Source organism: Nycticebus coucang, chromosome 1 (genome assembly GCF_027406575.1).
Source record: "Nycticebus coucang isolate mNycCou1 chromosome 1, mNycCou1.pri, whole genome shotgun sequence".
Taxonomy (NCBI): Eukaryota; Metazoa; Chordata; class Mammalia; order Primates; family Lorisidae; genus Nycticebus; species Nycticebus coucang.
The window spans coordinates 83999883-84027729 of record NC_069780.1 but is presented as its reverse complement, the minus strand read 5'-3'; the positions used below and the strand labels follow the sequence as shown (position 1 = coordinate 84027729).

At 35.9% G+C, this 27847-nt stretch overlaps 1 protein-coding gene across 2 annotated transcripts in view; it reads right to left on the bottom strand.

Moving 5' to 3' along the window:
• GLRB (glycine receptor beta) overlaps positions 1-27847 on the bottom strand; it is a 90039-nt gene that overhangs the window by 35342 nt on the left and 26850 nt on the right. For both annotated transcript variants that reach the window (XM_053583461.1, XM_053583467.1), the window contains exons 3-4: positions 10416-10522; positions 8709-8776 (exon numbers count right to left, since the gene is read on the bottom strand). In XM_053583461.1, the coding sequence (XP_053439436.1) occupies positions 8709-8776; positions 10416-10522 (175 nt within the window). The remainder of the gene's footprint in view (positions 1-8708; positions 8777-10415; positions 10523-27847) is intronic.

The window sequence follows — 27847 nt, the reverse complement described above, 5'->3', positions numbered from 1 at the left end:
CCCTGAGAATATGATGTCACCAAACCAAAAAACCAAAAGCTATGAGATGGACAATAGCAGCAAGAGCCACAGAGGGCCAAGGAGGGTAAAACTGAGTCCATTCCACAAATGAGGCAGCCCCGGAAGTTGATGGCAAGCACAATTTTGGTGAAAAGGCACATCAAAAGCAAAATTACAGAGTAATCAGGAGAGACTGGAGGACAATTTCCTTACAGAGAAGATGGGGATAATGAGAACACAGCTACAACACAGGGTTTTAGTGGGGATTAAATGAGATGATACATACAAAGTACACGAACAGCACCTAGAGATTTTTAAGCTCTAAGCAAATTTTTCATCTTATTCATCTATATCCTTTATGTTGTGCACATAATCCTCTATCATGTCAGGAATAATGATTAATATACCTTTTTGCTTCGAAAACAATCTGCGTATAATGTAACTCATTTGATTTCCTCTGTATTGAGCTGACCCACCCATTCTTATTTCCAGGTCACAAATCTCAATGCAGTGCTAAAATACATTTTTAGCATTTCCTAAATTCTTCTTCTTGCTTTAATTTGCACCACTGTAAGCTCAATCCACCATGTAAACATACACTACATAGAGTTCAGTCGGGTCTCTACTGCAACCCAACTACTTATCAGAGTTGTATTAATGAGGATCACCAAAAAACTGGAAATGCCTACTTCATTGGCTTATTCAGTGTATCATTCCTGATTATTTATTACCTTAATTCATTATAAAAGCAACCCAATGCTTTTCTCTTAGGCAGCTATATATTATAATATTATGATACAACAAAAATTGCAGGAAGGTTATATAGCTGTTCAGAGTATTTAAAATTTTAACATTTTTACAATTTAAATTAATAGTTTGGTTCCAATGTTCATTAAAAGATAGAAGTTCATTAGTTAGTATGCTTCGGTTAACATTTTATGAGTATTTCCAAATAATTACTAGTTATTAGCATTTCAAAAGCTTTATATTAAAATGACTATCATTGAAATCCATTTATTTTCATTGTCAAATTTTAATCACAATAATTAGAGCGCTATCATGTATTTTGCAATGAACAAATTCACATCAAAAACAGACTTCTTGTATCAATGGGAAAATTGTTTTAAAGTACTTGGTCACAAATAATATTCATAGCTCATTCCAAATAGTACACTAGTCATTTGTCTGAAAATGGATGTTCTCCAAAATATTTCAGTACCAATTAACACCCAAATTAAACTATTTCTTTCAGGCAATAAAACATTTCACAATAACACATTGTAATCAGTTAGGTTCATTAACGATATTTTAATATTAAGGACTGTTTATATTTTGTACTATTGTTAGGATAGCTCTTCTGGTTACTTGGCCTTTTGTCCTTCACTCTCGCATATGCAATCTTTAACTCCCTGGTTTTCTCCACATTAAGATAAAAAATTAGCATTCAAGAAAATAAAAGAGATCAGCTTTCACAGCATCTGGCAGTGTTGTAATTAAAGTTCTGTCAACAGAGCTGTGATCAGCTTGGTTGAAAATGATTAAAAATTTCACCTCTAGTGAGGTTAGAAGTTTTAAGTAAGAATTGCAAGTAAGCAAAATGCCACTAAATGCCCATAGGTTATAGCTTAGTGATTTTTATCAATATATAATTTCTAAAGGTTTTAGTTAAATATTATTTGATAACACTCTATGGATAATTAATTTTTCTAGAACTATCTACAGTTCATTTTTGTTAGGAATGTCTGCTAGGTGGTGCCGTGGTGCCTCATGAAACTATAAATACCGTAAGGGTAGCATCCTGGGGAGGCTGGGAATAGAGCTTTAAGCGTCCAATATATTTATATTAATTACAAGAATTAGGAAATGACTTCTGTGATATTTTGATGGGTTATGAAGTTTGTCTAGCATTCTTCACGCCATTAGTTTAAATTCTCTATGTCCATTGATAACAAGAACCAAATTGCTGTTTTTTCTAGCAAATACAACTTGGACAGTCCTCATCCCTCCTCCCTGCCTAACACCCTACTCTTACTTGCAAAGTGTAACCACTAAGGTTTCTGAATAATATGTGCAGGAGACCAAAGGTAACAAGTATCCATGATAAATTATATTATCTTGCGGTTTCAGGTAAATACACTTAAAAAGTAATCTTGATACAGGAAAAGAAATAAAACTTATTTTAACTACTAAAAACATAGATTATCTTTCAAATTATATCCTTATCCATATTAACCTTAACAAGTAAGAGCTTTTGATAATTACTTAATAGAACCAACTGATTGGTTTGCGTTTGCATATATGGAGAAAGTTATGTTATGATCAGATTACCCACAAGCAGGTTTGGGGAGAAAAACATACGAAATCAGAGAACCCTCTATCAGGACTCTGGAGAACAAAAGTAACACGTGTTCATCAGTATTTCCCAATGCTACTGGAAGAAATCTGCCAAAAATGCAGAGGCTTAAAACACCACACATTTATTATCTTAACAGTTCTGTATTTCTGAAGGCCAAAATCATTTTCAATGGGCTGAAGTCAGGGTTGCTGTCCAAAGCCCTAGTTTCTTTGGAAGCTCTGAGAAAGGGGTCTGTTTCCTTGCTTTTTATCATCTTTTTTTTCACTTGCATTCCTTAACTCATGGTCTCTTTTTGCATCACTCGAACATCATGCTTCCATCATTGCAGCTACTCACTCTGATCTCCCTGTCTCTCTCATATGAGTCCTCACAACAACTCTGGCCTGACTTACATACACTAGGATGATCTCTTCCATCTTGAGATCCTTGATTTAATTACATCTGCAAAGTCTCTTTTACCATGTAAAATGGCCTATTCACAGATTACAAAGACATGGATATATTCAGGGGATCATTATTCATCATACCATGGTACAAACTGAAAATGAACAATATTAAAAAAGAATTCAAGATCATTTTAAGTTATGGTTTTACTAAGGTGGAAAATAAATTAAGATGCAAAATAGAAAAACATGCTCCAAATATGTCTAATGCTATTATACACTAAATAAAACCATATTTTAAAATTAATAACAAAAGGAACAAAATATAAAGACTAATAAATTAATGCCAGTTTTGTTTTGTTTTTGCCAGGCTGGGTTTGAACCCACCACCTCTCGTATATGGGGCCAGCACCCTACTCCTTTGAGCCACAGGCACCACCCAAACTAATGCCAGTTTTAAAGAAGGGATTTTAAATCTCCATATAGAAATACGTAAAATAAAATTGTTTAAAAAAAAATGAGCAATTACCAAGAACTAGAATTCAGATCCTTTAGATGACCCCAATATCATTTTTTTTTTCCTTGATGAGCACAGCTCTGTTGCCCCAAAAGAGTTGAAACCTATTATTAAAACGAACAAAAAAATCATGGAGCAGAAGGCATAGAAAGTGCGACAGGATCATGAGTTGCCGTACAAATCAATATAATTACAAAGCATGCCTAAACTAAAAACAGCAAATGGACTCTATAAAGAGGCTTCTATTTTCATGAAAGAACGCTAATGAATTTCTGATAAGACAGAATGCTAGTGTATAGATTATTACGATAAACCATAAAACCCAATTTTTTCCCAAGAGAGCAATAATTTACATTTTTAATTATGAAAATCCCACTGAATAAGCTCAAATTAAGAAATCGAATGGAAAAATCAACAAATATTCTAAGCATAACTACAGAGCAGAGATCGACTAGCCTCTCACAGATCATTCCTGCCAAAGTTTTGAATGGTCTTATTTCAGCTTATTTCCATTGTCACAAGCAGCAGCGCAGAAGCCAATCAAATTAGAAGTGACTATTTCAGCAACTTCACATTGAGAAGACAACATTTATTTGACAACTTTGTTTATGCTACCATTAATTTCAGTAAGTACCACTTATGGTATTAATAATGATACTTTATAAAATTGATGTAAGGTAGTCAAATGCAAATGAACACACAGATATGAGAAATAGGAACTATAAAGCTACAAAATAAGACCATTCAGAGGTGGAAGAGGCAGTTAGCCACAGAGATGTGGAAGAGCTGTAGGAATAATCATATGCCTATAATCTTTCCTCCATTGCAGTTATGGTGGGTGGATAACATGACATTATTTTTAATTTAGCCAGCAATATTTAGCATCTACATTTAAAGTCAAAAATAAATAAGCAGGATTTGATGGGCATTTTTTTCCAAATAGAATTGGCTAAAATTCCCTGGCAGTGTTAACGCTGACAACGTTGATTGCTTCTTTGTTTGATAATCAAATGTATACATTGAAGAAATAGCTTCCTCCTCTCTCCTCTTCCTTCAGAAGTTGCCCTACATCTGGCGACACCTGATTCTCAACTACTCATCTTATACCATCCGCAGGCTCTGCGTTGTGTTTTCTTGAATGACCAACTGCCAACGGAGGTAGAAAGGGATGAACTGAAGAGTGAAGTATTGGGCATTATCGGAGCTTTCCAAACTTTGAGACTTCCTTTATTTCAGCAGATCCTTGTAGAAGAATTTTCTAGGGGGCTATTGATAGACAAAGTCACAAATGTACAAAATATGGTTACTACACCTATAGATGGTTCACTTGCTTTAGGATGACATTCCATTATGAGATTTTACATTTATTTGCAAATGTACTGACAACCAAAGAGTCACTGCCACTGACTTTGTTACTTTGTCAGGTAGTTACTTTGTCAAGCAAAAGACTGTGTTTTAATTTTGTAATTTTTCATGCTTTTTAAGTGTGACATAGTAAATACCACAACAGACTGGAGCACAGCCTGCCACACACTGCCCACCATCATATCACATATCCTGTAGGTAGACAAATCTAATACTCTCTGCCCTCCTAACCTCTTCTTTGGGGGAACTATTTTGTTTGTTTTTAGGAGTATCCTCTCATAACATAACTCCTGCTCCTACACAAATAGCCTCTTCTGAGTCGTTACTGCCATTTCTGGCCAGTATTCATAACAAGCAATGAAGAACAAGTTTTGTCTAGATCATTTTTTTTTCTTTAGAAGATATTTTAATGTTATCTATACATCTCTAATAACTTGTACCTTTCCTATTATTTTAGGGCATTTGCCTTTGAAAAGACTGAGCAAACATATTAAATATGACAACCTCAAATAATATGTCCATACAATTTTGTTTTATAGAGGCATATGAAATAAAATTTTCAGAAATAAAAAAATAATAATTATGATTAAATAAAATATTTAAGTCTATTTGATGAGTGTGGTTCTGATTACGAACACTTACCGTATGTATGACCAATACTAAGTGAAAAGCAAATTGGTTCTCATCCAGGATGTATGATTGAAAGAAACAGCAAATATAATTTGACTCTTCCAGATAAAGGCCTTCAAATTTTCTAAAATTAACTCTTTAACAATGACTTTATTCAGGCTTTTATTTAACCAAAGAAATGTTCAACGTTAGTTTATTTACTCTGCAAATACTTTTGTTAAGTAGTTAGTTAGGAAGGGCTCTTCTAGGAAGGAGGAGAAGGCAGGCAGGGCCCCAGGCCTCTTATTTCAGTGCCCCTCACCTTAATTCTGTCCCATGTGATTGCTCCCACCTGGAGGGTAGAGAATGTCCTACCACTCAGAACTTAGTGTGCCAACTGCCAGAGGATATAGAAGATTCTCTAGCTGACCAACAGGTACAATAGAGTCTTGAACATGACCTAGAACAGTCTTAAGACTAGTTATCCTGCAGTCCACCCCTCTGGGTTCTCAGAAAGGCTCATAAGCTCAGCATGTGCAGTAAGAGTCTGGTTCCAAGGTGACCTCTGAACCCCTGGGGAGGCCTGACCCAGAAGATATAAAAAAGAAGCCCCAGACATAACATTTGCCTCTTTGCCTACCTGTCATGGCAGTGGAGGCTGGTTTGCTATCCATGGTAAACATATCCTGCTTTGTAATTTGCTTACCTGTAAGCCTATCTTTCTCTTCCTCAATACACTTTGCTTCACACGCGCCTTCCTTTAGGGCAGTGATACTCAGCCTGTGGGTCGTGACCCACAGCAGCTGTATTAAAGGGTCACGGCATTACGAAGGTTGAGAACCACTGCTTTAGGGTGTCTGCTCATTTCCCAACAAGAGCACTCCAAGAACCCAGGATCCCGGAAGCTACCTGAAACCCTGAGGGATTCAAGCTGTCTTGAAACCCAACACTTAACTAAGCAAATAGCAGGATTTATTTATTCATTTGTTCATTAATATTAGCTAATATAAGAAATTATTTATGTGTTCACTATTTATTGAATTGCCTGCTGTCTTCTGTCTTTTACAGAAAATGAAGAGGCAGAATAGTAGTCCATGAGAAAATAAAAGAATATATGCAAAAATAGTTCAATTTTCAGTACAGAAGATACTAGATTTAGGTAATAAGCAAATAACAGAGATGAAAGACCTGGATTGAAAAGAGGCATATAGTGAGTGGGAGTAGCCATGAAAGGCTCTGAGAGAAGGTCAAGGTCAGGGATAAACAGAGACAAAGACTCCCCATGAGAATTGGTTGAATTTGGTCCCAAGAGTAAGTATTTTGCGTGTTAAGTACTATGATAAGTCTGTGCAAGAGAAAGAGAGGAGGTAATGTAAGAAATGATTAAATTTTTTATTATAACTTCAAATAATCTGTAAGAAAGTCCTCTCCCTTTTCTCATTTTTACATTTTTTTCTAATCTTCATAGAATGCAAAATTTATGGTCTCAGTATAACAGGTTCACAATTGCTATCCATTTTTAAATAGGGGACATAATACAAATTGAAAATGAGTTAAATTAAATTTTTTAATGTTCCTGATTCAAAATTATTTATCTTTTAAATTGTAAAGACTCTGAAAAATGTTTACCTTTAAAAAAATTTTAAATTGGCTAAATACATTTGTTTTAAGAAACCACAAATTATTCTTTTTTTTTTTTTTTTTTGGCCGGGGCTGGGTTTGAACCCGCCACCTCTGGCATATGGGACCGATGCCCTACTCCTTGAGCCACAGGCGCCACCCATACAAATTATTCTTTTAAAAAGACATTTCTTAAAAAGGGTTTAATTTTTTTTTGCATTTTTCCAGTCTTAATCATTTCAAATTCTTACTTTAATTGGTAAAACAGTATTCAATATCCCATTCTTTCAGATATTTCAACTCAATACAATCAATTCACTATTAACAGAACCTAGAAAGTTTAAGTGTCTGATATTTGGAAGCAATTGAATTTTTACTACAATTAGACACCTTCATGACACCTACTAAGCTATGACCTATGAATAAACAGAAATGAGAACAAAAGACCTTTGCATTAGCTGCCCAAAGAAGTATTTTGAGAGTGGTGTGTTAGGATCATTGTAGTGGTGCCATGCTAGAAAACTAGAGTTCTGAGAGGAGTCCTTACTAGATCCAAATAGATCTTTATAAAGTTTTGCCTTAAGAAAATGACATCTCTTACTCTTGAAAGTGAAGTGCATAGACAGATGAACCACATTTTCAACTAGTGAGTGCTATAACTGTCTCTTTGGTGATAAATGGTAGTTTACATCTTACTTCAGAGTGCTCTGCTACTGTCAATAATGTATGTCTACGTCATTTAACTAAATAAACTAAAAAGACACTGGAAGTGAACTTTGGATTTGATCCTTAAATATTCTTTTAAATTATCCTCTAAAAACATTTATACACTAAGAAAATCTATTATACAAGGGCTTAAATACATGCTTCTGCAAATAAAAAAAAACATTCTCTTTACAATTACATATAAAGATAGGAGTCATAAATTGAATACAATATACAATTGCTTTTTTAACACTCTACACTGCCAACAGGAATAATGGAGCAAATATTTTAAGTCATTCCCTCACTAGCCTGAGATATTCCTAGAAAAAAATAGACTGCACTCAAACCATTCTTACCAGGCTTGTCTTATCACTTAAGGAAAAGAAGTATCTCTGAAAACACATTTTTTTTTAAAAACACTTGGGTTTTCTTTTTTCCACCTAAAGTACATGCTGGCAATGTAGTTTCTCAAAAGGGGCACAAAGGAAATCTATTAATAATACTTTATCAACATCTTTGTCACTAACGAACAACTTATCATGGATGGCAGCCACTCCCTCAAACCTTTTTTCCCTATTCCTTTCCAGACAGGAGTCTGCCTGCCACTCCTTTCCAATCTCATCTGCCTTCCCTTTGCCCTCTCCTCGTATCACACAATCATTTCAGGGAGCTCCATTGCCCTACGGTAAGAAAATCATTTTCCCTCCTTGCTTCTTATAATTCTCTGCTCCACCCATCACAAAATGAACAACAGAGAAAACAAAGATCATCCTCTGACAATGGAAGGAAAAATCTGTGAATACTTAAAACACCTTCAATGCTCATACATACAAGCATATTAAGGGAGGGGGAGAACTGTTGCTCAAGAGTTCCATGCCAAGAGTTCCATGCCATAATTCCTTTTCCCAGGTTGCATCCAATCAGTTTTTCAGTTTTTCCAAGTCTGTAAGTTTTAATGCAACATTAAGGCTGAATTTGAATTACAAAGTTACGTGGGTAATCAAAATCAGTGATTTAACAAAACCCAGGAATTTTGACATTTTATACTAGCATGCATGAGTTACTCCTTCTTTTTCAATTTTTATGTTACTTTCACTATCCTCTAGTTAAAAAATTTTGACACTTAGAAATATTAAATTAATTGTAATCTTACCATCGTTGTTTCTTGAATGGATCCAAAGCTGTTAATAAAAATGTTGACCACTACATCAACAGGAATGCCTGTGAATAAAAATTAAGTATACATTTACTAGCTATAAAAAAGTCTTGGTAAGAATCTTCATGTTCTTATGGCTTATGCATTTAAATTTTTACATTTTTTCTAATTTGCATAGAATGCAAAATCCATGGTCTCAGGTTAACAGGTTCACAGTTGCTATCAATTTCTAAATAGGGGTCATAATACAAATCAAAAATGAGTTAAGTTATATTTTTAATATTCCTTATTTAGAAATATTTATCTCTTAAGTTGTACAGACTCTGGAAAATAAGTTTACCTTTTAAACAATTTTAAAATTGGCCTAATACATTTATTTTAGGAAACCAAAAATTATTCTTTTGAAAAAACATTTTTAAAAAGAGCATTTAGTTTTTTTTTGCATTTTCCCAATCCTAATCATTTCAAATTTTTACTTTAATTGGTAAGATAGTATTCAATAAATTTTACCTATAATTACTACATTTTAATTTTTAATTCATGAAAATGCAAAGGTAGACACATAATAGACTCATTATGAAGATTCTTGCCTAACTTTTTGGAAAACAATTTGAAAGTGCATGGAATCAAAACTATGGCATACTGCTGCAAATTTCTTCCTTTTTTCTTTTTAACTTGTGGTTGCTGCTTGGGCTAACAAAGGAAAAATGTGAATTTAGCCTTTTAGCCACATAACCACTGATGAAAAACAGGTGGTGAATCAATATACGGAAGACTCGTGACAACCCAGACCATGGCTGTTGTTGAAAGTAACTGAATAGGTCTTGGTAATGAACAGAAACCCATTTTTACAACATAGCTATATAACTTCAGTTGACTAGAAGCAGCTGCAAACCTTTCTTTCTGTAAAAGGGGAAAAAAAATCAAGCCTTAAAATGTTAATCTGATCTACATTAATACCTGTCTTTAACTAGAAACAAGGATTACAGTTTTCCAGAAGGGATTTTTTTTATGCTGCTTTTTTCTAATTCATCAAAGAGGAAAAAAAGAAAAAGAAAAAAGATCTATACAATTGTACAATCTGCTCATGACATTTATAGTTTTGGTTCTTGAAAGGTATGATAAATGGTAATATTTTGTTGCAATACAAATTATGTTGTAGAACACACACTTTTATTCACAAAGTTAACATATTCTTAAAAATCAGATGGCCATCTTGTTCAACAAAAGAATGAAGAAAAATTTTTATCAATGTGAAATACTAACAAAAGGTCAGAATCTTTCTTACAAGAACTCATTCTTCTCTAAGTGAGTATATGGACACTTTAGAAATTATAACTCTAGTGTCTGTGAATGAAATCACATCCACTACCAGAGTCTAAATTTTAAACCACTAAGGTTAAGAATACTCAATACAGAAAACCCATTATAGAGGTTAGCCTATAAATTCATAGTATACCTTTCTTGAATTTTTTTAAAAAGTGGTTACCATATGAAATTATTAGACTTATATTTTACTTATCTTTTAATATTTTTGGCTCTAAATTGCTCTGAACCTAAGCATATTACAGGAAAGTTATATGTCAACTTGGAGTCCCGTTATTTTGAATATCACAAAAAATGATTTTATACCTTTAAAACTAGTTCTCTAAATGTAAAAAATGTAAAAACTGAAGGGGGTGTTTTGGGGAGGGGAAGACAAACCTTTGAAATTCGGTCTTATCCTGGGATCATAACTGACCAATAATCTGTTCAATATATTGCTAGTGGAGTTGGCAGGTACCCGAGCCAGGTCCTCTGCTGACTGCTGGCTATAAGGGAGAGAGAGAGGAGAGAGGGAGAGAGAGGAGAAAGAGAGAGAGAGGGAATATGAAACCTGGTAACTATTTAGAAATAGTAAGCAACAGAAAGACATAATATTCATTGGGAGAAAAAGCTGTTTTGTTGAGACAAATGCATAATAATAGCATGGCTTTTCAAAATATACATAAATAAAGAATAGTGAACATTGTCAGAAGCCCAACAGAATACTTGTTATAAAAAACAAACAAACAAAAAACAGCCGGGCACTGTGGCTCATCCCAGTAATCCTAGCCCTCTGAGAGACTGAAGAAGGACGATTGCTTGAGCTCAAGTGTTCAAGACCAGCCTGAGCAAGAGTGAGACTTCATCTCTGCTAAACATAGAAAAATTAGCTGGATGCTGTGGCTGATGCCTGTAGTCCCAGCTACTCAGGAGATTGACATAGGAGGGTCTCTTGAGCTCAGGAGTTTGAAACCATCCTAAGCAAGATCAAGACCTCAACTCTACTAAAAATAGGAAAATGAGCTGGGCTCTGTGTAGTCCCAGCTACACAGAAGGCTGAAGCAGATGGATTGCTTAGCTCAGGAGTTTGAGGTTGCCGTGAGCTAGGCTGAGGACACTGCACTCTAGCCTGGGCAACAGAGTGAGACTCTATCTAAAAAAAGAAAAACAAAAATAGAGCACTTCCTTAAAAGCCAAGGGAAAGGTTTTTTGTTAGTTGGTTTGGCTTGGTTTGGTTTCTCATCCATAAAGTGTTGTCATGTAGTCATTTTCCTCAATGCAAAAATAAAACAAGTCCTTGTCTGTCATAAGGAAGATCCAAGCTATACTTGTAACATCTAGCATTGCCAATTCTAAACAGATACGGTAAGAAGTTTCATTAATTTCATAAAACCTGTTTAATTTATAGAAAGTAAATTTAGATGCTGCAGGCTGGGCTTCGTATTGAAATTAAAGTTCTTACCCATGAAGAAATTCTGTTTTGAGTTGATTATCATATAATCTGATTACCCGAGACAACCACTACAGGTGAGATAGGATGGTAAGAAGTGTAGTAAAAAATCTAAAAATTCTATAAAGTGATAGACGCGATGCATTCAAAAAGAAATCAGAGTGTACAACATTTTAAGAAAAGGAAAATCCATTAGTTAAATCTCCAAAGGTGCAGGAGAGTATAGAGATTTTTAAAATTGCTTCTTGTGGCTCTTCAGCTCCAATATCACAGCTTTGGGAATTGGAATCAGGTAATTAGATTTTCCATTTCATTGCAGGTGAAATTATAACCTCCTTGGAGCCACTTGTCGTCCCTTATCAAAAGATGGAAAACTCTAAAGGGAATGAGGGTATGCATGTGAGGAAATTGGATATCAGCATGTAAATTAGTGTTCAAACCTATCTACAAGTTTTCTCATTCAAAAGAAAAAAAAAACTTGCTTGATTACAAAATACCCTTGTATAGGATTAATTAAGTACTGCTGCTATTGTGTCTCTTAATAAGGACATTACAAGTATATTCCTGCTAAGTAATAAAAAGTAAACATGACTAAGATAATTAACAACAATTTTTGTAGTTTAGAACTTTTCGCCCTGACTTTTTTTTCTTCCTGAATGCTGTAACTTCCACTCTTCCTGGTACTAATCTTAACGTAATCTGTCTTTAAGTTGACTTGGAGCTCATCCCCTTTGTAAACTCTTGCCTCAATCAGGCCACCTTACTCTAATGAATACGAGTAATAAGGATACCATTTGACAAGTATCTTGTCGCTTCCCCCGCCCCCACCCATATCTATGTGTATATTACCAACCAGATAAAAAGGAGATGGTATGAACATGGAGGGATTCAAGGCTTCTCTATTTTTGTAGTTCCCTGTGTTGCTTTTATAGTAATAAATACACATTGGTTCAAACACTTTCCGCGTGCCAGCTCCTCTAAGGAGATTTCAGCCTCATGTTGTCTGCGCTGTAGTGCCAACAGTTTCATGAGGGAGAAGAGCATTTGTTTCTGAGTTTCTCTCTTGGGAAATAGGACTTATCTTTCTCCCCTCCAAATTTTCCCAGCATTGACCATTGCTGAACCAATCTTTGGCAAGGAAAAAGAAACAATCATGATTAGCTCAGATCAATACTCTGGTATGAAATGGATATTGGAGAATCAACCATCATGTCCATTACATTCTTTCATTTGATAGTCACACTATGTGGTTAATCTAAAAAGATATTAACCACAGAATCTGTTTTTCAATGAGAGACAAAAAAAAAAAAAAAAAACAGAAGAGTGAGAAAGAGGTAAATAAGTAGCACTCCACAGTGTGGGGTGTAGGAACAAACCCAGAGACAGCAGGTTAAGAGATTTCTCTAAAAGGGAAGAGTCAAGAGTAAAAGCTGGGAATCCCACTTGCTAGTTAAATTCTCATTCCAAGGTACACCCACCATAATGGAAGTGAAATATTATGTACCTTCTTATTACCATCCAGACACATACTGCTTTATGGTATATGAACATTATGCCTTGATTTCCATTAGCCTTACTAAGGATTTTTTAAAACCATCAGCACTGAAAATATGAATTTTCTCTTTCTATAATGTATCAGTTTCACTCTTCTACCATCTCCAAATGTTTTTACTTCTCCCTACAATAAAAAACAAGTAATTCTTGTTTGCTAACAATAAAAACCTAATGTTAGTTGACAAAAATCCCTTGAAAATAACAGAAACAGGAAACTCCAGGAATATACCAAATATTATATGGCCCCTTTTCTTCTATTCTTATTTGTATCAATATATATTCTCATATCTCTGCTGCAGGTAACATGACATGAATATATTCAACAGTTCACCTTTCCTTATATTCAAAATTCAAAGTCATTTTAAAATTTAAATGAAATCCCAAGTAGTTTATACTCACGTGCATAAACTCAGGGTTTTTTCTCCTATCTTAAAAGGTAAAAATCATTTTTCTTAGCTTATGAATACTAAAATAACATTAAAATCACCTCTACAGTCTAAAATATATTTATTTTAAGAGATTAGATGGATATAGCATTTCTTCCACAAAGCTAAAACAATTTGCATGTTGCATATTTTCCTTTGTATGTTACTATAAATAACCTTATAATTTTAAAAGTTAGTATTTTTTATACTAAGTTATCAGGAAAAAGTAGAGTTAAATGATTTTAATTAAGTCATATTTAATGCCTACTTCATTAAGGTTTTCATATTCTGAATCTCTGTCCAATGTTTTATCCATTTGACTACACTATTTTGTTTTATTCCATGAAACCTACCAACAATTCTAATATATTATAAAGCAGAATTTATTTCTTAGAAATATGATATTAATCTAAGAAAATAAATTACTTTTCTCAGGCAAAGCGATCAAATGACTAGAAAAAACAATGTTTCATATTGAAGCCCTTTTTACAACCAGTCCTCTTTTGTTCCCTGGCCTAAACTTGAACCAATGTCATTACTAATATGTAAAGTTATGCATGGAATGTGTCAGGCTGTATAGTTATATGATGTAATATTTTCCAGCACTAAGGAAAAAATCCAGAAATTTCTTTCCAAATGAAGAAGCTCAGTTTTCCATTAACGGTAGAACATTCTAATTTTTACATGACTCTTTAGTGACCACAGTGCACAATTTCATTTAAAAACAGGTGTTTGAGCATATTGTCTTGATCTTCTTCCTCGAACCAGGAGATCTGACCCCAAGGGGATCATTCACTTTTCCATGGAGTATAGAGGCAACAACACAGGTCAAGTGTCCTCCCAGACCTGAATGTAGTACAGGGGTGGGGGCCGTACGACTTTGGGACGTGAACTTAAGTAAATACAAAGCCATAGGCATAAGGGAAGAATGAGGCATGTGAAATGTGTTGGTTGCATTATTTCTCTATTCCAAGGCAGATGAAGATACTTCTTTATCTCTTTGTTAAGTGGAGATGCCTCTGAGAATTTGATAAAAGCTATGTTCTTCTCTGAAAATGTACACAGAGTTTTCTTTTCTGCATGTTCCTAGGCCTGTGGACCACAAGTTAACCTTCCTTCATAGAAAGAAACAAATGCAATCCTCCTCCCTCCTATTGCAAGGAATTGTGACTCTGTGGGATGCTTTGATTACAATGCCAATTTTCCTTTCCAGATGAGCAAGATACAAGAAAACACAAAGGGTCACTGTTGGGTGAGGCTATAGATAGAAGATCCCCTTTCTGAACACTACATGGAAAGTATTCAGAAAGTGACTACTTCAAAGAAAGCAAAACAACTATAACCAGTGGTAACAGTGATGTTTTTAGTCATTATTTTTAAGCTAGTAACCTCATAAAAGGTGAGAGGAAAAGAGAAGATATTAAAAAAGAGCACGTATCTCATAACAACTAAGAAAGGGAGGGTTCAAAACACACACACACACACAACACACACACACACACACACAGAGACAACAATGAGATTATGTTAAAGCAGGGACATAGGAGCCAACTGAAAGTTTCCAGGAGCCAAAGCTATAAAGATTTGAGTAATAAAGTAGCATTAAATTATAATCCAACAATAAAAACATGCATGCATCATATAGATACAAATAATACTTGAATAAATAAATGGGAAAATACAGAAAAATCCCCCATAAAGAATTCCAAATAACTGCTATACATCATCTGCTTTCAAATTGGTGGAACCTAACTCCCTCTCCTTTGCATAATGGCTTCCTTTCAAACATTTCAGTATAAGAAGGGAGAGGGGAGAGTATAAGTTCACCAGGCAGACACTTGACAACTGCTATCTCAGCAGGTGATCAAGGTTAACCTCAATGGTGATAAGTTATGTTGATAAGTATTTTTGGGATGATGAGATGAGAATATTTTAATCCTATGGTCTTCCTCACAAAAACATATACCCTCGACTAATCATGAGGAAAATATCAAGCAAATCCCATTTGAGGGATCTTGTACAAAATATCTACTAGTATGCTTGAAAACTGTCATGGGCATCAAAAACAAGGACAATCTGAGTAATTGTCCCAGCCAAAAGGATCTAAGGGGACATAGTGGCTAAATGTATTATAGTATCATGTATTGGATTCTGGTACAGAAAAAAGGCATACAGTTAAAAACTATGTACTTTGGTTAATAGCAATGTATCAATTGATTCTTTAATTGTAAAAAATGTACCATACTAATGAAAAATAACAGTCTATGGCCTTACCACCCTGACATGCCCAATCTCATCTGATCTCAGAAACTAAGCAGGGTTGGGCCTGTTTAGTACTTGGATGGGAAAAATAATAACAGGGAAAACTAGATACAGAGAAATTGGGAACTCTCTGGACTATCTTGGCAAACTAAATATCTTCTAAATTTCTTATTTGAAAAGACCAAAAAGGAGTAGGAAAGAGGCTGAATGCCTCAGGAGAGCTAATCACATTCTCTTTTTCCAAAAGCCACAACCTCAACTGGAAGTAAACTCTGTACATTTACAATCATGTAGAACTGACATCTTGATCATATATACTAATGCTGGGGCATATGGGAAAAAACACTTATTATAGTCTCACACCTGTAATCCCAGCACTTTGGGAGGGTGAGGCAGGCGGATTGCTGGAGGTCAGGAGCTTAAGGTCAGCCTGAACAACATAGTAAGACCCTATCTCTACAAAAAATTGAAAATTAGCTGGGCATGGTGATGTGTGCCCATAGTTTCAGCTATTCACAAGGCCAAAGCAAGAGGATTTCTTGATCCCAGGCGTTTAAGGCTGCAGTAAGTTACAGTTATGATCGTACCACTGCACTCCGGCCTAAGCAACAGAGTGAGACCCTTTCCCAAAAGAAAAAAAAAAAAAAGAAAATCCACTTCTACAAGTCTGTACATATTAACTTCAAAGTTTAGCACTATGCTTCCGTTTATATAGAATAATTTTTAGATAATCAGATAGATAAACATACAGAGACAAATACTTTATATGTTCAGGTAGTAAATTAAATGAATTAACTTATGAATGCAGAAAATTATGTGATTAGATAGTAGTTTTTTTTTTAATTTTCCTACATATCTTATAATATACTGTCACTTCCCTTGACAGCTAGTTACTGTATGTATTTCCCATTATGTTTTCACAGATTAAACTGTGAACAGGTTTATGAATACAGATAGTGAATGACACCTATTTGAAAAGATTGTGTTTGTGGGAAGATGTGTATGTGTGTGGCAAAATCTATTGTGTTAATATGGGCCAGAAATCATCATTAAAAATAGCAGCAGTCCTGATATCTATCCCCTCCGTTGGACTTAGGAAACTGTTGTAGCCCATGGAAACATTTCCAAATATTTTCTGTCTCCAATGATGGCGTTACATCACCCATGGCTCAAGGAAAAATACTTTGCATAAAAAAGCAGCATTTATTTGTAGAAATGCTGGATTTTGAATACTGGCAAGTTCCAATCTCACTCAAGACTATCTGTTGGTCACTTTTAACTTTATACCACGTGTGAGATTACTCATTCTATGCATACCATGAGAGAAGTGTCTTCTATTTATATGGCACGTTTCTCAACAGTATAAAACAATATACATTTTAACGACTTCTAATTGGTTTACTAATGAGATCCAAGCTTCATGACATAAGGAATTAAACTTAAACCTCAATCCAAGTGTTTATTGTGCAATTACTTTCCATACCATGCAGAATCAAAACATCCTGGCCCAGCAAAATAAGCACCCATAATAATACTCCTAACTCTGCAAACAACGACAATGGCATTTCTCTTTTCTCAATGTTCAATATATAGCATAAATGTAAATAATAATAATAATCCTTTCTGGCCCAATGAAAATGTTTATAAGATAAATCACATATACACATGCACATGCTAACATTGATTAAAGTGTTGGTATAATTAAAAACCCTCCAAGGGTCATGAGACTGGTGTTCTAACCCCAGATAGTGACAAGCTTACCAAGTGACCTTGGGTAGTCCCATGCCTTCTGTGAAATTCAGCGTACTCACCTTTAAATCAAAGTTTTCATTGCTAGGTATCTAACCAGAAGAAAAAAAGTCATTTTACCATAAATCCACTAAAATGTTTATCACAGCTCAATTCACAATCACCAAGATTGTGGAAACAACCCAAATGCCTATCAACTCACGAAAAGATAAACTGTGGTATATGTGTACAGTGTAATATTTTTCAGCCACAAAAAGAGGGAGACTTTACATCTTTTGTATTTATCTGGATGGAGTTGAAAAACATTCTCCTAAATAAAGTATCACAAGAATGAAAAAGCAAGAATCCAATGTATTCAATACTAATATGAAGTTAGTAGATAATTACATGCCCACAGGAAACAAAAACACACTAAAACTCAAATGGGGGGAGAAAGAGGGGATGAGGAGATCAGTAATCTCTCACCTAAGGGACACAGTGTCAAGGGTGTATGGCACACATGGTTAAAGAGCTCAAGTACAAGTTGATCTTTACCTAACACACACACACACACACACACACACACACACACAAACTCTGTAAACTAATCATTTGTACCCTTACATCAATCTGAAAATAAACAAACAGAAAAAAAAAAAGTTTCAAATTCCACAGTCTCCAAGACCCCACTGAATTGATAATGCGATTCTACCTCTCGGGGATGCTGTGCTGCCCCATCCCAGAGACTTCACGACTTCCCCCTCAGGAGTGAAGCTGCCCCCAGGAATGTTAGCAGCTTAGAGTTAAGAGCATAGTTTCTTCTGAAATAGTCTTTAGCTGAAGAAAGAGGTCTTGCTCTGAAGCAGCCCACATCCAATGATACAGATATAGAAAAACATAGGTAGTAGGTGCCTATCTACTAATTCGAACAACTCCTGAAGCCCAGCCCAGTTTCAGAGCTCCCTAGGGCATGAACTGATGCCTCATTGGCAACTGCGTTGTTTCCGCCTTTAAACCTGCTGTCCTCACTCTTTAGAGATGCTGTTCCCAAAAGTAATCCCTTTTGGAATGTAAATTTTCTTTTTAGAGTCTGTCTCTAAGAGAACTCAACCTACAGCATCAACAAAATACTAAGGTTCCTTAGGGAGTAACAAAAGCTTAACCAAATTATACAACCACCAATATGCTAAATTTCTTGTTCACTTTAGTCATTCCTTAATTTATTTACCAGTTACTGAGAACTTACTATGTGCTGTGCATGCCTCCATGTGCTGGTTATGCACCTCAGAATCAAACTCATGCTCTTTATTTTGATATAAAAATGATATTTAAAGCCAAGGGTTCCACTGAGATTCTCAGTTGTGGCTATCCAAGGAATTCAGCTTAGGAGCTCTACAAACTACTGATGACTAGCCCCATCCTCAACCTCCAGATTTAATTAGTTTTACATGTGGCCCAGGCATCAGGATTTTTCAAAGCTCCTTAGATAATTCTAAGGATTAGAAGCATCACTTATTTGAAAAGAGAGTTCATAGTGAGAAAAAGACAGAAGTTAAAACAATGAGGAATTGGAAGATTTAATGAGAACATGGGGAAGACAGTGTACAATGGAGACAAAAAGTAAAATGTCCAAGAAGAACAAGTAAATCCCAAAGTGTGATGTATCAACAGAACTCAAGAAAAAAGAGTATTTCATGAAAGGGCTGGTTTCATAGGGCCAAGAGGCTGAGAGGTTAAGATGAGAAGTGCCAATCTCCATGGATTTTAGCAAAAAATACTCTTTTCAGTTGAGAAAGAGTTAGGATCTGGATGAGGCGGGATTAGAACAGTGAGTGATAGGTGTGAGAACGGAGTGAGACAGTACATCTGACTCTACTAAAACGCTTGACTAAGAATGATGTCAGCAAGTAAATGAAATAGGAAGCCTGAGACTCTCCTTTCCCCATGGACATGCCAATTCAACAACAACAAACAGATGGATCTCTTTTGTGAGAAATCCTAAGATTAGCTGAGAGTCCCCTGCACCCCAGGTGAGTGTGAAGTCAGCCATATTGTAACCATATTGTACAGAAAGGAGGACATACTCTCCCTGTAGAATCCTCACCCCCAGAACAGCACCGTAAGATAATAAGAGAATCTCCAGTTTCCAGATTCTCTCTCTGAAGCAAAGGAATCAGAACATACATCCAGCATCCCAGCTTTTCCAGTTACTGATACGGGGTTCCCCATTTGGGCTAAATAGGGACGCCCATTTCCTAGGCCCGGGTAATTTCATGTAAGCCAGGCCTCTTCTGAAGTGGACTCCCTGCCATTTTCCCCCCAGCTGGAGGCACCACATTCATTTATTAATAACCTCATCAACACTTAAATATGCCAAGCCCTGGCCAAGTGTAATTTTCAAGACCTTATACTCCTAGACAAAAAACCCATGTGGAGACTTCCCTCTGACAGAAGTTCCTGTGCTTGTTAATCTTTCTGTGTTCCTTTCTATCTAAGAAATCCTATCTTACCACTGATTTGTGGTCCCTGGGTTCATTCTTTAAATTTCTGAGACCAAGGACCTACTGCAGAAAGAAATCCTGCCATAACTACTACCTGAGGGACTGGTTCCTATCTCTTCTATCTTTTGAAATCTGATGAGGTCCAGTATCCATTAGTCCTTGTGGGGACTACCAAGAAAAATGCAGCAATTTGACTTAGCACAGAGCCACTCGACACACCTCCTCCCCTCCCAGGCTCATTGCAGAGCAAATGGGAAGTAAACCCCAGCTCCCAAGTTCTCTTGGAAGAGGGTAAGAGTTGGACCACATATCTAATCCCCCAGCTTCTTCTGGTGTTACCTGAAGGACTAGCTTTGCCATCATCTGTCTCAAAGAACTGACAGGGCCCAGGATACACTAAACCCCTGAAGGCTACAAGATCAAAGTAGCAGTTTGAACATCCTTGCAGGACTCACCACAGATCCTACCCCAGTTCAACATAGAGTCAGTAAGAGAAAAACACCAGCTCCCAGATTCTCCTTGAAGAAAGACAGGAAATTTCTTGCCAATCTGTGATTCCAGTTTCTATCAAAGTTAATGAGGAAATGAGTTCTACACCCTTTTTCAGTGGGCAGACGGGACCTCATATACTGTAGACACCTGGGGGCCACTAAGAAAAGAGACGGTGGTTTTAGACTACTGCAGAAATTTGTGTTAGCCACAGAAAATCCAACCCAGTTAGCTGGTGAAGTTCTTTCCCCATACATGTCAATCTGAAGGCTGAGAAAAGAAGAGGGCTTTTCTACTGCATAGCTACCAACACAAAGACTCAAGAAAGACAATCAAACAGGAAAGCATAACCCAAACAAAGAAATAAAATAAAACTAAAAAAATAAACAAAGAAATAAAACTCAAAAAAATCCTAATAAAATGGAAATATATGAATTATTTTACAGAGAATTCAGAATAAACATCATACAAATATTTAACATGCTTGGGAGAACAATGTACAAACTGAAAATTTCAACAAAGAGACAGCAAACTTTAAAGGAAACAAACAGAAACCTTGGAGTTGAAGTATACAATAACCAAACTAAAATGCTGAATAGAGAAATTCAGTGGTACATTAGGACAAGCAGAAGAAAGAATGAGCAAAGCAAAGAGAGATCATTTAAAATTATCCAGTCATAGCAAAATAAATAAATGAATAAGAACAAACAAAGCTTAAGGGTCTTACAAGGACTTATAAGACATTGTGATCTTGTGATTTATTTTAAATAAATATATATATATATATACGTGTGTGTGTACGCATGTTTATATGTATATATATATATACTTTTTTATTTTTTTGGTTTGTATCCTTGTTTCCTAGCATAGGCCTCCTAAAATCCTTGGAAGCTAAAGTGATGGGGGCTTTTTGTATGCTAATAAAATGACTGGTAGCTACGGCTGAGTTGATTATTAATGGCAATAATCAATGGTGCCTATACAATAAATACTCCATAAAACCCCGAATGACTGGGTTTGGAGAGCTTCTAGATAGCTAAACACATAAAGGGTCCTGCAGGGTAGTTAGAGAGGGCACGGGAGCCCCAGGGCCCTTTTCACATTCTAGATAGCTAAACACATAAAGGGTCCTGCAGGGTAATTAGAGAGGGCACGGGAGCCCCAGGGCCCTTTTCACATTCCTTGCCCTATGCAGCTCTTCCATCTGGCTGTTCATCTATATCCTTTGTAGTATTCCTTCATAATAAACTGGTGAACATAAGTAAAGTGTTTCCTTAAGCTCTAGGAGCTACTCCAGCAAATTCATAAACCCTCAGGACCAGGGTATGGAAGCACAGATTGATAGCCAGTTGGTTAGAAGTACAGGACACAACCTGAGATCTGTTATTGGCATCTAAAGTGAGGAGACGTCTTGTGAGACTGACTTTCAAGCTGTGGGATCTGACAGTACCTGGAGAAAATGCTAAAAATGAATCACAGGACAGCCGACTGGTATTTACTGAAGAAGTTACTGATACTCATCTGAGGAAAAACCACACACACTTTAAGTATCAGAGATACTGTATTGAATGGAAAGTAGAGAATAGGGGAAACAAATTCATTTTTCCTACAGATACCATCAAGCAGACCAAGGTGTGTATTGTGGGAACTGCAGAAGAAGAAGAGAGAGAAATGACCAGAAAGCTTATTTGAGGAAATGATGGTTAAAATCTTCCCAAATCTGGAGAAGGAAATAAGCATGCAGATCCAGGAAACCCAAGGAATCCCATACCCCCCCCCCCAAAAAAAAAACAAAGCACACTGAAACAAACTGCTTTGGTCAGGGTTCACAGAGAGAGAGAACCAATGCGATGCATAGCCATCCCTCAAAGATTGTGTGGGGTCAGCTCCAGACCACTGCTGTACAATGATCATCACCATAAAACGAGTCACACAAATTTTTTGGTTTCCCAGTGCACATAAAAGCTAAAAACATAGCTACTATATTATAGTCTATTAAATGTACAATAGCATTATGTCTAAAAATGTACAAATTTTATTTTAAAAATCCTTAATTCCTAAAAGAATGCTGACAATCATCTGAGCCTTCAGCAAGCTGTAATGTTTTGCTCGTAGAGGGTTTTGCCAAAATTCTGAGGGCTGCTGATTGATAGGGGTGGTGCTTACAGACTGGGGTGACTGTGGCAATTTATTATAAACAACAATGAAGTTCACTGCATCAATTGATTCCTTAAGGAAGTTGTCTTTGTAACATGCAATGCTGTTTGATAGCATTTTATCCAGAGTAGAACTTCTTTTTTTTAATTTTTTTTTACTGAGACAGTCTCACTTTGACACTCTTGGTAGAGTACCATGGTGTCACAGCTCACAGCAACCTCACACTCTTGGGTTCAAGGGATTCTCTTGCCTCAGCCTCTCCGGTAGCTGGGACTACAGGAGCCTGCCACAACTCTCAGCTATCTTTTTTTGTTCGTTTGTTTAGCAGGCCCCAGCCAGATTCAAACCCACCAGCCTCAGAGCATGTGGCCTAACCACTAAGAAACAGGCACCCAAAAGTTTCTGAGTGAGTGTACTGCCATTCAATCCTTTAATTCCTTTACTAGGCATATACCCAGAAGACCAAAAATCACATCATAACAAAGATATTAGTACCAGAATGTTTATTGCAGCCCAACTCATAATTGCTAAGTCATGGGAGAAGCCCAAGTGCCCCTCGATCCACGAATGGATTAATACATTGTGGTATATGTACACCATGGAATATTATGCAGCCTTAAAGAAAGATGGAGACTTTACCTCTTCCATGTTTACATGGATGGAGCTGGAACATATTCTTCTTAGTAAAGTATCTCAAGAATGGAAGTAAAAGTATCCAATGTACTCAGCCCTAATATGAAACTAATTTATGGCTTTCACATGAAAGCTATAATCCAGTTATAACCTAAGAATAGGGGGAAGGGGGAGAGGGAGGAGAAGGAGGGGAAGGGAGGGTAGAGGGAAGGTGATTGGTGGGTTTACACCAGCGGTGCATCTTACAAGGGTACATGTGAAACTTAGTAACTGTAGAATGTAAATGTCTTAACACAGTAACTAAGAAAATGCCAGGAAGGCTTTGTTAACCAGTGTGATGGAAATGTGTCAAACGGTCTATAAAACCAGTGTATGGTGCCCCATGATCTCATTAATGCACACAGCTATGATTTAATAAAAAAATTAAAAATAAAAAAAGAATATAATAATAACCCAGTAAAAAAATAAAAAAGAAAGAAACAGGCACCCAACCCCAGAGTAGAACTTATTTCAAAATCAGAATCAGTCCTCCCAAACCCTGATGCTGCTTTATCAACCAGCTTTATGTAACATTCTAAATCTTATGTTGTCATTTCAACAGTGTTCACAGCAGCAGCAACAGGAATAGAGTCCATCTCAAAGAACCCCCCCCCATTTTTTTGTTCATCCACAAGAAGCAACTCTCAACCATTCAAGTTTTATCATACGATTGCAGCAATTAATTCACACCTTCAAGCTACACGACTACTTCTAGTTCTCTAACTATTTCTACTACCTTTGCAATTATTTCCTTCAGTGAAATCTTGAATCTCTCAAAGTCATCCAAGACAGTTGTAATCAACTTCTTCCAAACCCCTGTTCATATTGATATATTGACCTTTTCTTATGAATTGTGAATGTTCTTAATGGAATTTAGAATGATTAATTAATTTTTCCCAGAATATTTTCAGTTTATTTTGTTCAAATCCATCAAGGGGAATTGCTATCTATGGCAGCAATAACCTTACACGGTGTATTTATTAAATTAAAACATTTGAACATAAATTACCCTTTGAGGCACAGTCTGCAGAATAGTTGTTGTGTTAACAAGCATCAAAGCAACACTGATCTCTATCAGCACTCTTGGGTGACCAGGTAAATTGTAATAAGCAGTAACAAGTTTTTAAAAAAACTTTTTTTTTTCTTGGCAGTAGGTCTCAAAGAAAGTTAGTAGGACTTAAAGAAACTCTGTCATCCCAGCCTTTGTTCTTCCATTTATAGACCACAGACAAAGCAGGTGTAGCACAATTCTTAAGAGCCCTGGGATTTTCAAAATAGTAAGTGAGCATTGGTTTCAACTTAAAGGTTGAAAAAAAAAAAAGTCACCAACTCTGCAGTTGCCTCTAATAAAAGGGTCATTCTGTTCTTTGAAGCTAGGCTGTTACTTCTCCTATCTAGCTATAAAATATGTATAAGGATGTTCTGTCAACACCAAATATCTGTTGTTTAGTGTAGTCACATTTATCAATGATCACAGCTAGATCATCTGGATAACTTGCTGCAGCTTTTATATCAATACTTACTGAGTCACCTTCCACTTTTACGCTATGCAAATGAATTTTTTCCCTTAAACCTAATAAACCAACCTCTGCTAGCTTTAAACTTTTCTTCTGCAGCTTCCTCGCCTCTGCCAAGCTGCACAGAACTATAGAGTTAGGACCTTGCCCTCGGTTAGGCTTTAGCTTAAGAAAATGTTGTAGCTGGTTTGATTTTGTCTCTAAACTACTAAAACATATTAGCAACAAGACTCTTTCGCTTTCTGATCATTTGTGTGTCCCCTGGATTAGCACAACTCATTTTCTTCAAAAATTTCTCCGTCACATTCACAACTTGCCTGACTGTTTGGCAAACAGGTGTAACTTTCAGTGTATTTTGGCTTTTGACATGCCTTCTTCACTAAGCTGAATCATTTCTAGCTTTTTCTTTTTTTGTGGTTTTTGGCCAAGGCTGGGTTTGAACCCGCCACCTCCGACATATGGAGTCGGCGCCCTACTCCTTTGAGCCACAGGTGCTGCCCCATTTCTAGCTTTTGATTTAAAGTGAGAGATGAGCAACTTTTTATTCGAACACTTAGAGGCCATTAAAGCGTTATTAATTTGCCTAATTCCAATATTGTTGTGCCTCAGAGAACAGGGAGGCCTGAGAAGAGGGAGAGATGAGGCCCATTGGTAACCCAATGAAGGGTTACCATAAACTTTCAATGCAAAAAAAAGTACTATTTGAAATGCACAATAAAGTGAAGCATGGTAAAACAATATGTGCCTGCATATAGGAAGACATATGAGAGGGGTTTTATTAGGTAAATTGGCTTATGCAATTACAGACCTATCTGCAAAAAGGAGACCCTGGGATGCTAGGAGCATGACTGCATTCAACTTCAAAAGCCTTAGAACCAGGGAAGGCAATGGTGTAGCAGTCTGAGGTTGCATGTCTGAAACCTAGGGAGCTGCTGGTATATATGTCCTGCATTCCAAAGACCAAAGATCCTTACATTCTGAAATCCACATAGAGGAGGAAAAAGTTGTCCCAGCTCCAAGAGACATAGAAAGAAAGAAATAATTCACCTTTCCTCTGCATTTTAGTTCTATCCAGATTTCTAGCTGATTGAGGAAAGCTCACCCACATTAAAGGAAGATCCTCCCCTCCTGGTCTTTGTCAAAAGCAAAGAGGAAATTGTGAAAGCAGTAAGATATAAGCCACTTGTGATGTACATATGAACCTCCATAAGACTATCAGTAGACTTTTCAGCAGAAACCCTGCAGGCCAGAGACAGTAGAATGATTCATTCAAAGAGTTGAAAAGAAAACAAATGTCAACCAAAAATACTATATCTGATAAGAACTGGCCATGAAAAATGAAGGAAATATAAAGACTTTCCCAAACAAACAAAAGCTGAGGAGGCTTATCATCACTAGACAGGTTGATAAAAAATGCTAACAGGAGTAGTGAGTGGGATGACAAGTTTCAAAGATGCCATCCAAAGGAAAAACTGGTTCTGGAAAAGGGAAAAGGGGAGCAGCCTCTGGAAGTGACAGTTCTGACAAGAAGGCTCAGAGTCTCAGAGGTGGTGACAGTGCAGTAAATTTAATATTATAAATTATTATAATTTATATCACTAACATAAAACTTAAGAAAAATCATTAAAATAGCTATTTATTTAAAAATAAATTAAAATATGTCACTAGATATCAATAACAAAGTAAGAGTGAAAGGAAGTAAAAGTATGGAATATTTGTATGTGATTATTAAGATATTATCAGTTTAAGATAGACCATTATAATTATAAAATATTTTTATAAGTCCCATGGTAACCACAAAAAATACATATATAGAAGTTACACACACACAAAAAAAGAGAAAGGATTCTAAGCATATAAACACAAAAAAGTACACATACACACACAATGACAGTATGAGAGAAAAAGATGGATAAGTAAGTTAACAAATTATAATAGTAAATCCTTTTCCATTGATAAGTACTTTAAAATAGATTAAACTCCTCAATCCAAAGACATAGTATGGCTGATTTAAAAAAAAAAGATCCAACCAGATGCTCTTAAGCAGAAGTCTACTTTCAATTTAAGGACACAGATACAGTGAAAAAAAAAAGATGGAAAAAGATAGTCCATGCAAATGGTAAACAAATTATGGCATGAGGTGGCTATACTTATATCAGACAAAATAGACTTTACGTCAAATATTGTCGGAGGGTATCCACCAGGGTAATGTGGTGAAGGGTAATCCACCAGGAAAATGTAGCAATAATAAACATGCATGCACTCAACACAGGAGTAGAATTCTTTGATAGAATTTAAGGGAGTATAGACGGCAATTAATAATAGGAGGAGACTTCAATACCCCACTTTCAATAATGAATATGACAACCAGACAAAAAGTTGACAAATAAATAGTGGATTTGGGGGTGGCGCCTGTGGCTCAAGGAGTAGGGCGCCGGTCCCATTTGCCGGAGGTGGTGGGTTCAAACCCAGCCCCGCCAAAAACCACACACACACACAAAAAAGAGAAAATAAATAGTGGATTTGAATAATATTATAAACCATTTTGTATTATGTACAAACTATTTTGTATATAATAGATACAAAACATTTCATCAAACAGCAGCAAAATACACATTTTTCTCAAGTGCACATAGAAGATTCTACAGAATAGATCATATGTTAGGCCCCCAAACAAGTTCTAACAAATTTAAAAAGATTGAAATGATATAAAATATCTTTTCAAAAACAATGGGATAAAACTAGAAATCAATAGCAGAAGAATGCATGGAAAAGTTTGAACAACATGCTTTTGAGCAACCAATAGATCAAAGAAAAAATATAAATGAAAATATAAAAATGTCTTGAGACAAACAAAACCAAAACACAACATAATAAGATAAAGGATGCAAAGAAAAAGCCACAGTAAGAGGGAAGCATATAATATAAATGCTTATATTAGAAAAGAAGAAAACTCTCAAATATGTAGCCTAATTTTACACCTCAAAGAATTAGAAAATGAAGGGGGGAAAAGCTTAAAGTTAGCAAAAAGAACAAATTAAAAACTAGAGTAGAAAAAATGAAATAGAGGAAATAA